Source organism: Protopterus annectens, chromosome 1.part0 (genome assembly GCF_019279795.1).
Source record: "Protopterus annectens isolate FY-2018-M chromosome 1.part0, PAN1.0, whole genome shotgun sequence".
In the NCBI taxonomy this organism is placed as follows: Eukaryota; Metazoa; Chordata; order Ceratodontiformes; family Protopteridae; genus Protopterus; species Protopterus annectens.
This window is the reverse complement of record NC_056725.1, coordinates 690,136,030-690,149,179: the sequence shown is the minus strand read 5'-3', so window position 1 is coordinate 690,149,179 and position 13,150 is coordinate 690,136,030. Positions and strand designations below refer to the sequence as shown.

The 13,150-nt window shown below is 41.1% G+C and overlaps 1 protein-coding gene across 1 annotated transcript in view; it reads left to right on the top strand.

Moving 5' to 3' along the window:
• The window catches only part of LOC122794071 (spectrin beta chain, non-erythrocytic 4-like), a 1,992,331-nt gene extending 1,987,478 nt beyond the window's left edge, over positions 1-4,853 (top strand). The window contains exon 18 of the mRNA XM_044062212.1: positions 4,310-4,853. Coding sequence (XP_043918147.1) covers positions 4,310-4,471 — 162 coding nt within the window. The 3' untranslated portion in view covers positions 4,472-4,853. The remainder of the gene's footprint in view (positions 1-4,309) is intronic.
• Positions 4,854-13,150: the final 8,297 nt, after the last annotated feature.

Sequence of the window (13,150 nt, the reverse complement as noted above, 5' to 3'; positions counted from 1 at the left end):
GATTTGCAATCTAAAAGACTATGAAACTGGATTCTGAAATTATTGTGTTTAAAGACATAAGCACTGCCCTTGAAAATGTATGGACAAGTGACACAAGTGCCACAAGGAAAAATACCAACTGTATTGTCTGAAGAAGTGGAAGCATCTAAAATAAAGTGAGAGTCTCTGTTATCAAAAAGCTGTTCTAAGAGACTTGGTTCTCTTGTGTAAAAAAACTGGAGTCATTCCTAATTTATTAGACACCTCTTGACTATTTGTCAATATATCCCAGTTATTGAGAATAATATTCTTAATGGGAACAGCATCCCTGCAAATAGGGATAGGAAAAGCAATTAACCAGTCTCATACATGGGTCTCAGGAGAGGGAGATACTAAAGTGGATGAGGGAATATTATTGGGATCTGAAGGAACAGTACCAAGCAAGGAATTTGTAACGGACGGGGATATTTAAAATGTGTCCATGTTTTGGGCCTTTGTCCTTCCATTATGACAGGCCTTGTCCAGATTTTTTGCACTAAGAGGTTAAGAGGTATGGTACATGACTGTGTAAGAGGCAGGTAGGTGTATGTGTGTTTGTGTGTGTATATTTCTCTCTGTAAGAGGGAGGGAGGTGCATACCTCTCAACTGTCATGGATTTTCAGGGGCGTCCCTGATTTTGACTGAAATTTTAGCTCTGTCCCTCTTAATCCCACCTAAAATTGGTGACTTTTGCAGAAAAGGTGATGAATTACACTTAATAAATGATGACAATAATTAGAGTTACAGACTTCTTTTACTTGAGAAACATGCGTATTCACTCATGTTCTGTTATTTTTGTCACTGTCTCAAGTTAATAATACTAATATATGAAAAGTGTCCCTGATTATTTATGGATTTTTCCCTGATTGTCTCTTTTTGGTTGAGAGCTATGGGTAGATGTGTGTGTATAAGTGGTAAGTAGGTAGCATACCTCTCAACTGTCCAGATTTTTGACCCATATTTTTGGTCTTTTCCTCATAAAAAAGGACTGACATTTCTGACTTCATATCCTTTGGCATACAACACTCAAACAGCAATTGTTTTAATTGGCTCCTTATAATGTTTTTGATTTCTGCCTTAGCAGTCCCCAAAATAATTATCCTATATTGACTGGTCCCCAAGTGTAAAAAGGTTAAAAACCACTGCTTTATTGGATTTCTTGTAATGTCAACAAGGAAACTATCATCATAGGTGATGATAATATAGGCTACCTACTTATTTCTGACTCTCTCCATCGATCTCTTTGGTTTTACCTAAATGATCACTCCTGGTACTCAAATAGACAAATGCAGGAATAGGGAGTATACATTATAAACTGGATCCTCACCACCACCTCTAACAAAATTAACACTGCTGGTTGCCTACCTGATACTATCAGTGACCATCTACTGACCTTTGCTGTGAGACAGTTTAATCATGCACATAAACATGTAGTCTGTTATAATGTGTGTGCCCTCTTCTCCTTGAATAAATGACACTTATTAGCAACCCCAACAAATATAGCTGGGATATTCTAAAATAATTATTCCTAGGTGATGCCGTAACTCACTTTAACATATCCATTAACATATTAAATGAACTCACTCCCAACAAATCAAATCCAGACCCCATTGCTCACAAGATCAACTCATACTAAACAGAGATAAAGCCTGGGAACCATGGTCTATTGACAAACACCACAAAAATCAGACAAAAGTAAATACATTTTCAAGCTCCAAGGCAACTACCAACAGAACCGCAAGCTTTTCTGGAACACAATCAAAAGAATATTACACCCAGGCCAAACTACAACTCCTTCACCAACTACTAATAACAACTCACTCCCTATAGTTACACAATTCAATACACATTTCATACAGGCTATACTTTCCCTACTTAACAACAAACTACCCTCCAGCCTCACTATTCTAAATAGTACTAAGCACCTCCAAAATCCACTCTCCAACCAGTATCTACCACTTCTATCAAACATAACTTCTAAAACTAAAGGCATCCATACTGCTGCCAATCTACCTTCAGAATATTTCAGAATCTCTGCAGATGCTGTAGAAAACCTGGTATCTATACTCAAACTGATGAATTACAGAAAGCTATAGCCCTGCCATCTGGAAAGAAATCTCACATCATAGTTCTATATAAAAAGGGAACATCCATCCATCTCTACAATTAGCAAACTGCAGCCATTCTACCACCACTCTCCAGAATATTAGAAAAAATGCATTAATTCCAAACCCTTTTCACATATTCACAGTAACAGTCTCCTTTCTAACACTCGGCATTCTTTCCAACTTCACCACAGTTGCTCTGCTCAGTTTTACTGAAATCTTAAACTCCAATAGAAACTCCAGCAAACTAGTATCCTCCCTCTTATTAGACATGTCAAAAGCGTTTGACACAGTTTCACACTAATGCCTACTCCATGAACTAGTCTTCTAGGACTCTCCCATTCATCCCTTTGCTGGTTGCACAGCTATCTCACCAAGTCTGTAAAATGGAAATGAGATTTCTCCCCCTTTCTGTTTGCCTCTTTTGGAGTATCTTGGATATCTATTTTAGGACCTTTACTATTTAATGTATTCACTAAATCTTCACAAAGCTATCAACGAAGCTTCTGTAGTACAATATGCAGATGATGCCATGCTCATATACTCCGCACCAAGTGTACTACTATTCTTCAAGATGACACAGGACTCCTTTTTCTCAGCTGAGTCTTGGCTAGAGGACTACTTTTTTAAATGCTAAAAATAAAACATTGCTTTTCTTTTACCCAAATCTGTCAGCATAGAAACAATCATTCAACATCATGTTAGCAAATACTTCAACTGAAACAGTTTCCAAAACAAGGCTTCTTGGTGAATTAATTAATAACTTAAAATGTGATCAATACATTACTCAAGCCATCAAGAAAACTCAGGAAAGTTGAGCTTCCTCAACAGAAACTATTCCTTTTTCACTGACTACTCTAGGAATTCCTTAGCAACATCTTATCTTCTCCCTTCACTTCTCTGTGCAGCAGTCATAACCTTCAGTCAGTCATTCTTTACTTGCTTTTTTTATTCTCTATGCTCTGACTGGATAAGACTTCAAATTGAAGCATTAATTGTAACTTGTATTTTCTATTTACACTATATATTTATAACCCACTTTGTTGTGCATTTTAACATTGTTCATTTCAGTATCAGAATATTCTTTGTTTGGTCCTTCACAGCTGTACATTGGGCAGTTGCGGTCAGTCAGTTCTATAAAAGTTGCTTTCTAGAAGGATAGCACATCTGTGACAAGTTCTGCCATTCAGTAACATCATACACAGTCCCTGGGATTGTGGACAATGTTGCATGTCCGCAGTCCTGACAGTAACATGGCTCATACAACTTAATCACACTACTGTCAGGGCCATGGACAAGCAAGATTCTACACAATCCATTTAAAGGATTGCATATATGTGCAAGGACTTGGTAAGTGCACCAGATGCGCATCCTGTACTACAAACATGAGAAGTGATTTATGAAAGTTTCATTCTACTTTGGTACAACTGCAGACCAGAGTACAATAGCTATTTATACTACTATGGGGATCCCATGCGATGAACACCTACATTGGCAGGAGCCAGTAACACAGCTAGATCACTACAGGGTATAAGGACTCTGTGTGGCTGCGGTATTAGGTTTGCCTACCGCACAAGGACACCACTACTGCTAGTATTTTTCTACTGTGCAAATGAGCTCCTTCTTTTTTTCCTACAGTGCTCAGCAGCCCTGGTAATTTACAACATTCTGATGGTGAAAGCACATTTGTCCAGTCACAGGTAACTTGCACATGTCTGATTCAGGCCCCATAAGCTACCCCCATGAGAGTAGATTGTCTGCATTTGAAGTGGTGTTTATGAATTTTGGTCATTTATATTCTGTGTAAAGATGAACTCTGCTTAAAAGGTGAGGTAAAACTGTGTACAGTATCTCACTGCATTATGCGTGATTCTTTATGAATTACAAATGGCATACATCCTTTCAATAAAGTGTACAGCACTTATGAATACAGAGTTAGCAAGTCATATTACTTTTGCCTGTTCTAGTCAACTGCACAGCAGAAAAAGGCATGTAAAGAGACTAGTTCTGAGTTTAAAAAGACATTCTCTTTATTACATAGAAAAGCAAATGTAGAAATAAAATGACAAATGAGCTACATTGTTCCTGGACATAATTAAAATTACTCTGAACAGTAGCATATATTTTATTCCGAGTACATATACTCAAACCCAATTTTTTTTCTTTTTCTTCTTTACGTGTACAGGAAGAGATGAAAACCTGGATCACAGCCATTTCTACTTCCATTTCAGAACATGCTGAAATTGCTAGATATGGGCAGTCCCTTCCAACTACCTCATCAACAGACGACGGACTCCCTAGAAGGGATGGGGATCGGCGAATGAGCATGTCAGCAAAGAAGAAATGAGTCAAAGTGCAGGGGAAATTGGCTGCCAATAAACACAGAGATAGCTTCCTTCATTACTAGGGGAATGGAGCAATACAGAGCTTTGGCGCCTTGTGCAAGACTTGGTTGTCAAACTCTTCCTTCAGCAGACTTCACAGGTGGCCTAAAAGTCACATAGTGCTGGTTTCTTTTATTTTTGAATGTCATTTTTTATTGAAAAATTTTAGCTCAGAACTCTTGGAGAAGGTGATCAAAGGAATCCCATTTGCAAGAACTCCATGGGAATAAATTATAATTTTTGTCATGGTATATGCATTTTGCCAGTGTGCTGGTCTCTTCTCCTCAGGCTTGCAAACTTGAAAGCTAAATTTAATTATTTAATAAATTTAACTATTTAAAAAGAGTCAATTGCTGCTTTTATTCAGGTAAAACAATATTTAGCAGAAAATCTTACTTTAGTATAAAGTTTGATATCCTTTAAATATAAAAAAAAAGTTTGACAGTAAATGAAGATATGAAGGGTCTTTGATATAGCTTATACAATGTGTGTTGTAACTTTTCACATGTGGATAAGTTTTGCAATATATACAAATTCTGGTAGAATTAAATGTTTTCCGGGAAGTTATTAATGCCAACCTGCAAGGAACCTGACAGAGGAACAACTTTAGATTCATTTGACTACCTCATGTTGCAAAATTGAAAATTTGTTTGTACAGAAACAGAACTGCTGCTATTGAAGTAAAAAAATTGCCTCACTTCAATCCAACCTGAAGAATGCACTGCTGTGATTTGTTTATAGGTTTGATGAAAGGTAAGTACTTTACCTGGTTTCTTTAGGAGGGAACATGTTGTAGAATAGCAAAATGATTCTTGAATTTTAATGTTAGTGTCCTGAGTGACATTTTCTTTTTTTGCGTTTTGCATTATATATATTTTAGCTAGTGGTTTTATTTTTTATCCAGTTGCTATAAACCTGACACAGGGAAGGGCATTTTATTTTTAAGGTGTCTCTAATTTAATTACTTTACAGTTGTATGAAAATGGAATTAAGTTTAAATTAAGGAAAGGGGATGTTGTGAGGGTGTGTGTTTGTGTGTGGGGGGTTCCACTCCTGGAAGAAACCTTTTTTAACTGTAGTTTACCACATTTGTAGTTTGCTGTGTTTATGATTTAATGACAGTGGTGTGCTGTCTGCAAACCAAAAGGTATGAAGGTCACACAAATAAACCATTTTGTAAAAATTATAACTGACCCTATAGTTTTTACTAAATGATATTTGTGTCATTGACATTCAGAAGTCATTTATCTGAAACCCCAGTATGTCCTTAAAGGATCATATTCATTTTTCCCATCCTCCACTGCAGAAAGTTTAAGTTATTACACAATTCTTAATGAATTCAATGTTTGTGGATTCCACTAACTGACATGAAACCCTTCAGAACATCAGAGCTAGAACTTTTGCTTGATTCTTTAATAGATTTTGTTTTTATTGTTGTATCATATGTATACCAGTAACATGACACAGCACAGCACAGAGCCACAGATGTATAATGTCCTATAGAGTAACTACTTCAGAGTTTATGAGCAAGTGCTAGAGCTACTGCTTACTTACATCAGGAATATTCAGTCTGGACATCACAGCTGTATGAAACAAGCAAAGCAAAAACTTTGGGTCCCAGTCAGATGGGCAAAGCCAGTATCAAAGTTTGAGTTGTAGCCAGTGCTTCACCCTTCTAGGAACAGAGCCATGCAGCAATCCTCTAAACTTAATACATAGGAGATTAAAGACTGGTTGGACTCGTACACGAGACAGAAATACTTTACTCTCATAATCAAAGTATTTTTGTCATGTGTATAAATCCAACCACTCTTTACTCTTGTATGTATTATTTCAGAAGCTTGTTCCCCAGTTCTGTGGCACAGAGGAATGATGTCCAACTACAATCCAAATGTAGCTAGTGATATGGATAGCAGGCAGGGGAAGAAGTTAGTGTGCTTGCCCATCCTTGGAGGAAGGATATAGTGGACCCATTCAACCGTATTGCTGACAACAATGTACACAGCACAAGGGCACATGGGTTTGGTTTCCAAGATGATGGTAACCCCCAGGCATTTATTTGGGAGGAATAAACCATATTCAGAATTCTCCTCCAGCCCCAAGGAGGTAACACAAGACTGAGGATGGATGATTTTAGGATGCCCATCTAATTATCTAGGGTTACTTTGAAAGTGGCAAAGGTGCTTGTTTTCTTGACATGTATTTCAAGTTTGTTCCAGTGATGGGAGATTTTTTGGGATGCATTGGGATATAAATCTATCACACCATCATGTCCTATTTTGTCTGTTGATGAAGGTTTAGTTCCTTTAACTGGGCATTTTGGGAACCATTTGTTCTCTGAAGGAATTAGTGGTATACGAGGTGAAAGAGCATCAGATTATGGCTTGAAAGGCTAAATACAGATCCCCACAGAGGACTCAGTAAAAGAATAAGTAGAGACATAGGTTGTTAGTCTGTTCTGACAAGTAAGATTTGTGAGGTCAGTAACAGCTAATAATCTGTTTAATTGCATATTCTTGAGGTCTGTCGATTTGAGGGATAGTTTTAAATAAACAGATGCCAAAAGAGGCATTTTGTTCAGCAATGAGTCTGATGAGATATGAATAAAAGGAATTAAAGATCTCTAGATCTAAACAAGATGCCTTAGAATATTAAATGAGCCGAAGGCTTTCTGAACTATTGTGGAGACATGATGGTCAAATGATAAAGAATTATGATTAAAAGAGTATCTAAATCCCTCTGAGAAATTTTTTTTTTCTTTTTACCAAAATTAGACAACGTTTTTTACATTTAATTTGAGACCATTCTCTTTGCACCAACTAAATTAAATAGTTCTAGAAACTGCTTTAAAGGAGACCACTAGATGTAGATCTACAGGTGCACAAAACGTCACCCTTATTCCATTTTCATTCCTTGGCTGTGCTGTTTTCATAGGATGATACTAGGCTATTGGCAAGGAGGCCCTTATAAGCCTAGACAAGAATTTCACCAATGTTCCCACAAAGTCAGCACCGGTTTTCCCTGTCCAGCAGGGACACAGGTGGGATCCCAGGGGTATATTTTCTGTTTACCATCCAGTCATCCAGGTTCCTCTTAAAAGGGGGCTAGTAAGGTACTCTGCTTGACAAGGAGACGAAGTCTATTCCACAGATGGGGGAGTCGTTGGGACACAAATCTAACCCATCAAGTTCTATTAATGTCACATACCAGGTTGAGACTTTGTGTGTTGGTTGCGAGAGTGGCTATAATACATTCCACACCTTTTGACCCCAGAACTTGGACCGAAGCTCCAAAGGTGGTGGTGTTTCAATATTCATAAAGGATGCACACACCTCCAGACTGGTAGCCCAACATAACACATCAGAGATGCATCAGGTGCAGCTAACATTGGGTAAGACAGCGATTCAGGTCATAGGTCCCCAACCATGTCCCAAGACTCACACTCCACATTCCTAAGCACCCTGGAGATTATTAGGGTCCAACCTAACACTCTCTTACTAGGTGACTTCAACTACTCCTCCATTAAATGGGAAAACTACTCATGTACCAATACACTTGCCCAATGTTTCCTGGAGTTCATTAATTCCAATGCCCTAGATCAGTTAGTTCTTACCCCCACTAGTAGCAACATCCTTGACCTACTCATTACTAACATGGGTGACTGTCCGTTGCTCTACACCAATAGTCAGCGCCTCCCTGGTTAGATCCGACCACAAACTAATCACCTTGGAAATCCACATCTGTCCCACCCCACCCCCACAAAGGTAACCACCATGAAAAACATCTCCAAAGCTTACTTTGGGCTCCTGAAAACAGAGGTGGCCAACTTCATGGCACCCATACAAATGGAGAATAGTTGTATGACCACTGAATCATACACCAATGCACTGTATGAACACATGCACAAATGAATGGATCTCACCATACCCAGTAGAACCAAGACGCTCTCCTCCAAAAAAAAGAAAGCCAATCTAGTGGTCCCCCTACCATAAACAAACTCTACAACAGAAGGAGAAAACTGATGCAGAATAAGGTGAAGTCCCAGGACTGGGAAAACTCCCTATAAGCCTCAACAAAAAGTTAACATCCCTCATCAAATCCTCTAAAGCTAGCTATGAAAACAGAATTGCAGCAGATAGTAAAGGCAACCACAAGGCCTTCTATAGTTTTGTAAAGAATCTCCATGGCAATACCCAGATTTTCTGAGCTACTGCAAAATGGTACCTCCTATACCAAGCCACCAGATATTCCCAGTATACTGGTTGACAGATTCACTGCCAACTTTACCCCCTTCCCCCAAGGACCAATCACAATAACAGTAGATTGCCAGGCACCTAGTATTACTGCTGCACAGGTTAAAACAGCACTGTCCAAGGCCAAGCATAGAGCTTCTATGGGACCCGACAATATCCCTTGCTGTGTTCTACATGAACTACAGCATGAACTGGCACCTCACCTGTGTGCCCTGTTCAATCACAGCCTCACCTCAGGCATATCCCTACTGAATGTCGCACTGCTACAGTCATCCCTCTCCACAAAGGAGGAGTGACTACAGACCCTGGGAACTATTGGCCCATTAGCCTGATGAGCCCGATATGCAAAGCTATGGAGCACATCATCATGGACCTAATAAACAAGGATATAGGGAATCTCCAAACTGTGGATCCCACACAGTTTGGTTTTGTGAAGGGTAGATCATGCCTGGTCAACTTCTTTGAGTCAGTCACCAGAGACGAAGATGAAGGCAAGGTGGTTCATACAGCCTACCTTGATCTGGCCAAGCCTTTTGATACCATTCCCCACTCAGGAATCAGAAAAACTCACTACGCTAGGCATCAAACCCCTATATCACTAGGAGGGTTGCAAACTGGCTCACGGCTAGAACCCACAGTGTGAAAGTAGCTGACTCCAAGTCAGACTGCCGACTAGTCACGAGTGGAGTCCCAGAGGGTTTGGTCCTGGGTCCTCTCCTGTTTGGTAGATACCTCTTCTGTGAAGTCCAGGCCAACATGAATGGACTCTGGCTGACAAAGTTTGCAGATGATTGCAAGTTGGGAAGCTATTACCTCCCCAAGTGATGTTGACATCCTACAGAATAGCCTCACTGAGACCGACTGGTGTCAGAACCATGGCCTTAAGCTCAATGCCAAGGAATGTGTTGTCACCCCCTTTGAGAAAAACCTATTTCCCATGAATTACCACATTGATGGTAGTCCACTGAACACAGAAGGTGTTATAACTGATCTGGGAATACAGGTTGACAGCAACCTCTCTTTTGATCACCACATTGCCAGTGGTCAGAAAGTCCTTCTGTTTGGCACATCTCATTACTAAGGGTTTTGCATCAGGAAGAAAGAGGTCATTGTCTCCCTCTACTCTTCCCTCATTAGGCCACTCAAGTACAATGCCCCATATGGCATGTACCTCACTAGACACCTGCAACAACTGGAGAGGCCGCAAAAGTACCACACAAAGAGGATCCTAGGCCTTAAACACTTGATATTGACAGACTCAAAAAAAACAATTATTCTCTGTCTCACATCGCCTACTTAGAGGTGATCTCTGCTTGACTTACAAAGCCATGTCTGACCCAGCTCTGTTAGAAATGCTACATCTAAAGAAATCCCAATCCCTCCACACCACACCCTCGAGAGACCTCAACCGTTCATAACCCAGAGATTGCTCATGCTATGGAATAGATTGCCCATACATGTCAAGAAGAGCACCTCGCTGACCCTTTTCAAGAGAAATCTTGATGAGTGGATGGAAAACAGAAAATTCACCCTTGGGATAACTCCAGTGGCTCTACTCGACAGAGGCCCTGGGAACTAGCGGGTAGCACTATACCAGGGTAATCCTATGGCTAGGCTTGTAACGGCCCCAGGGCCATTAGCCTAGTACACACCTATGAACCTATGGAGTTTGACTTACAGATATGCAGCAACTCCATCGAGGCTGAGTCTGAGACAGCCTTGTATGCCAGACACAGGTCACCTCTGAGCAGTCTGTATGAGACCGCGTAGAGGGACAAGGCATTTAGCCTATCTGTAAAAGATAGGTGTCTGAGACGCTGGATTTACCTGGTCAGGAATCTATGTGGTCTTTTCAGCTGCTACATGTGCTTGGCAAAGTACATGCCAAAGGGGGCACTGTACTCGATAATGGGACTGATAAGGGAGGGGTACAGGGATGTTATGACCTTGCTCCTGGATGAAATACCCATACTTACTTATGAAGTGGGCCATGTAGAAAGCCTTCTTACAACAGAGGCAACATGGTGGTCAAAAGTCAGGTTGCCATCAACCTGGGTGCCCAAGTCCCTCATGCGTGCTTAGTACATTGCTATTAATGTGATGATCAGTGAGGACACCATTTTCCCCAAAAGGAATAATGATGCATTTTTCTTGGCATTCAGTTTAAGGCCATGCTTCTGGCACCAATCATTAGTTTGATTAAGGCCCTCTTAGAGGATGTTCACATCACTAGGGGAATTTATGACAGTGCCCAGCTTGGAGTCATCTGCAAACTTGGTCAGCCGCAGACCACTGGTTTTGGCTTGCACTACAGAAAAATGTATTGCAAACAGTAGAGGCCCCAAGACTAATCCTTGGGGTATGCTGCTTGTTACAGGTCTACTACTAGAGATGACTTCCCCTATTTTGACTGAGTGTGTTCCATCAGTGAGCCAGTTAGCTACCCGTCTGGTAACATATGGGTCGATGCCTAGCTGGGAGAGTTTATCTATTATGCCTGAGTGGGGAATAGTGTTGAAGGCTTTGGCTAGGTAGGCGGTGTGCACTGTCTTGCCCTCATCCATGGCTTTGGTGACTGTTTTGAAGAAGGTGACCATGATCTCCCTTTGAAAAAACAAACTGTGTGGGATCAAGAGTTTGGAGGTTGCCAATGTCCTTGTTTATAAGGCCCATGATAATGTGTTCCATGGCCTTGCAGATCAGGCTAGTTGGGCTGATGGCACTAGCCCCACCTGGGTCAGTGGATGCACTACCTTTGTGCAGAGGGATGACAATGGCTGTCCTCCATTCTGCTGGGACGAATCTGGTGCACAGACTTTGGTTGTATTGGGTGCCTAGTGATGCTGAGTGCTCTTGCCTGAGTTCATGTAGGACACAACCAGAGATGTTGTTGGGTCCCATGGAAGCTGTATTTTTTGCCTTTGACAGGGCATTAACAACTTGCCCCCTGGTGATGAGGGTATGGGGGCAGGTGCTCGATGTCATGGTTTACTAATGGGGGGACAGGGGGGGTGAAGTTAGCCTTAGAAAATTTAACCAGTGATCTTATTTGCTTGTTCAGACAAAGGAGAGATTGCTTCCAACTTGGCACTTGCTCCTTCTTGGTCCTGAACAGCAATTATTTCCTTTTATTGTACAGTCTCTTTATTGCTGCTGTCCACCAGACAGGTTTACTCTTCCTTGAGGAAGATGATTTGGTCCTGTCAGGTACTGCTGAGTCCATGCAGCTAATATAGGTGCTCATATAGTTTTTGGTGTAGGCTTGGACTTTAGTGCTTGATTCAAGTGAAAGGATGGTGGCTTTGAAGCTGTTTATACCTGCTCTCAGGAGGTTGTTCAACCGTGGCAAGGGGGGTCAGGGGAGATGGTGACTTCGAAAGTGATTACTTTATGGTCAGATCTTACCAAAGAGGATGACACTGTAGGGGTGCTACAGTGGCTACTCATGTTCATTAGTACCAGGTCCAGGATATTTTCACTTCTTGTGGGGGTGTCTACCAGCTGATCCAATGCATTGGCATTGTTGAAGTTGAGGAATCTCTGGGCATTCATGTTTGAGCTAGACTAGGTCTTCCCCTCTATGGTTGGGAAGTTAAAGTCGCCCAGGATCAGGGTAGAGGCTTGAATCGTGATGGATTCAAGTAAGTCTAGATAGGTGGAGTGGGCCTCCTGAGTCATGGTTGGGAGTCTGTAGCTTGCTATGATTTGAATAGGTGTTTTGTCAATAGTTAACTGCACCTGGATTGTCTCCTGTGCATCATAGTGTTTGACCAGCCTGTCTGATAAATATTGGCTTTGTAGCCCTCTGTTTGGGGTCTGAAAGTAACCTGGTAAGGATGGGGTGCTGTCCGCAGCTTTGAACCAGGTTTCAGAGACTGCACAAATGTCAGCATCTTCCAGGATGAGGAATGCTTGTGATGAGTGCAGTTTCATGTTAAGACTCCTAGCGTTTAGCAGCATGGCCTTTAAATTTCATTTAGAAGAATTTTTCACACTGGTAATTGTCCTCATGACTTTGCCTTAAAAAAGGCACTATAGGGGAGAAAAAAGCCTTTGCCAGAAGCCTGAAGCCCAGGGGAGACAGATGAAGGCCATCTCTGGCAAAGCATCGTGGTCTGTCAATCATGTCCTCCCAGGCTGTCAGGTACTGGATCCATTTGGAATGACACCAGAAACTAAGCCAATTGTTAAAATCAGTCATTTCCTGTTTGTACTGTGGCATCATATTCTGAGTGACAGTAGGATGCTGCTTAAGGCTAGGGACATACCTGCCTGGGACACATTTGGCGAGCTCAGTCATGTCTCTCTTCATATAGTCCAGAGAAGTACATCTCAAGACATTCACACCAACATGGACTATGGCAAGTTGTCTAGCCTGGTGAGGGGCAT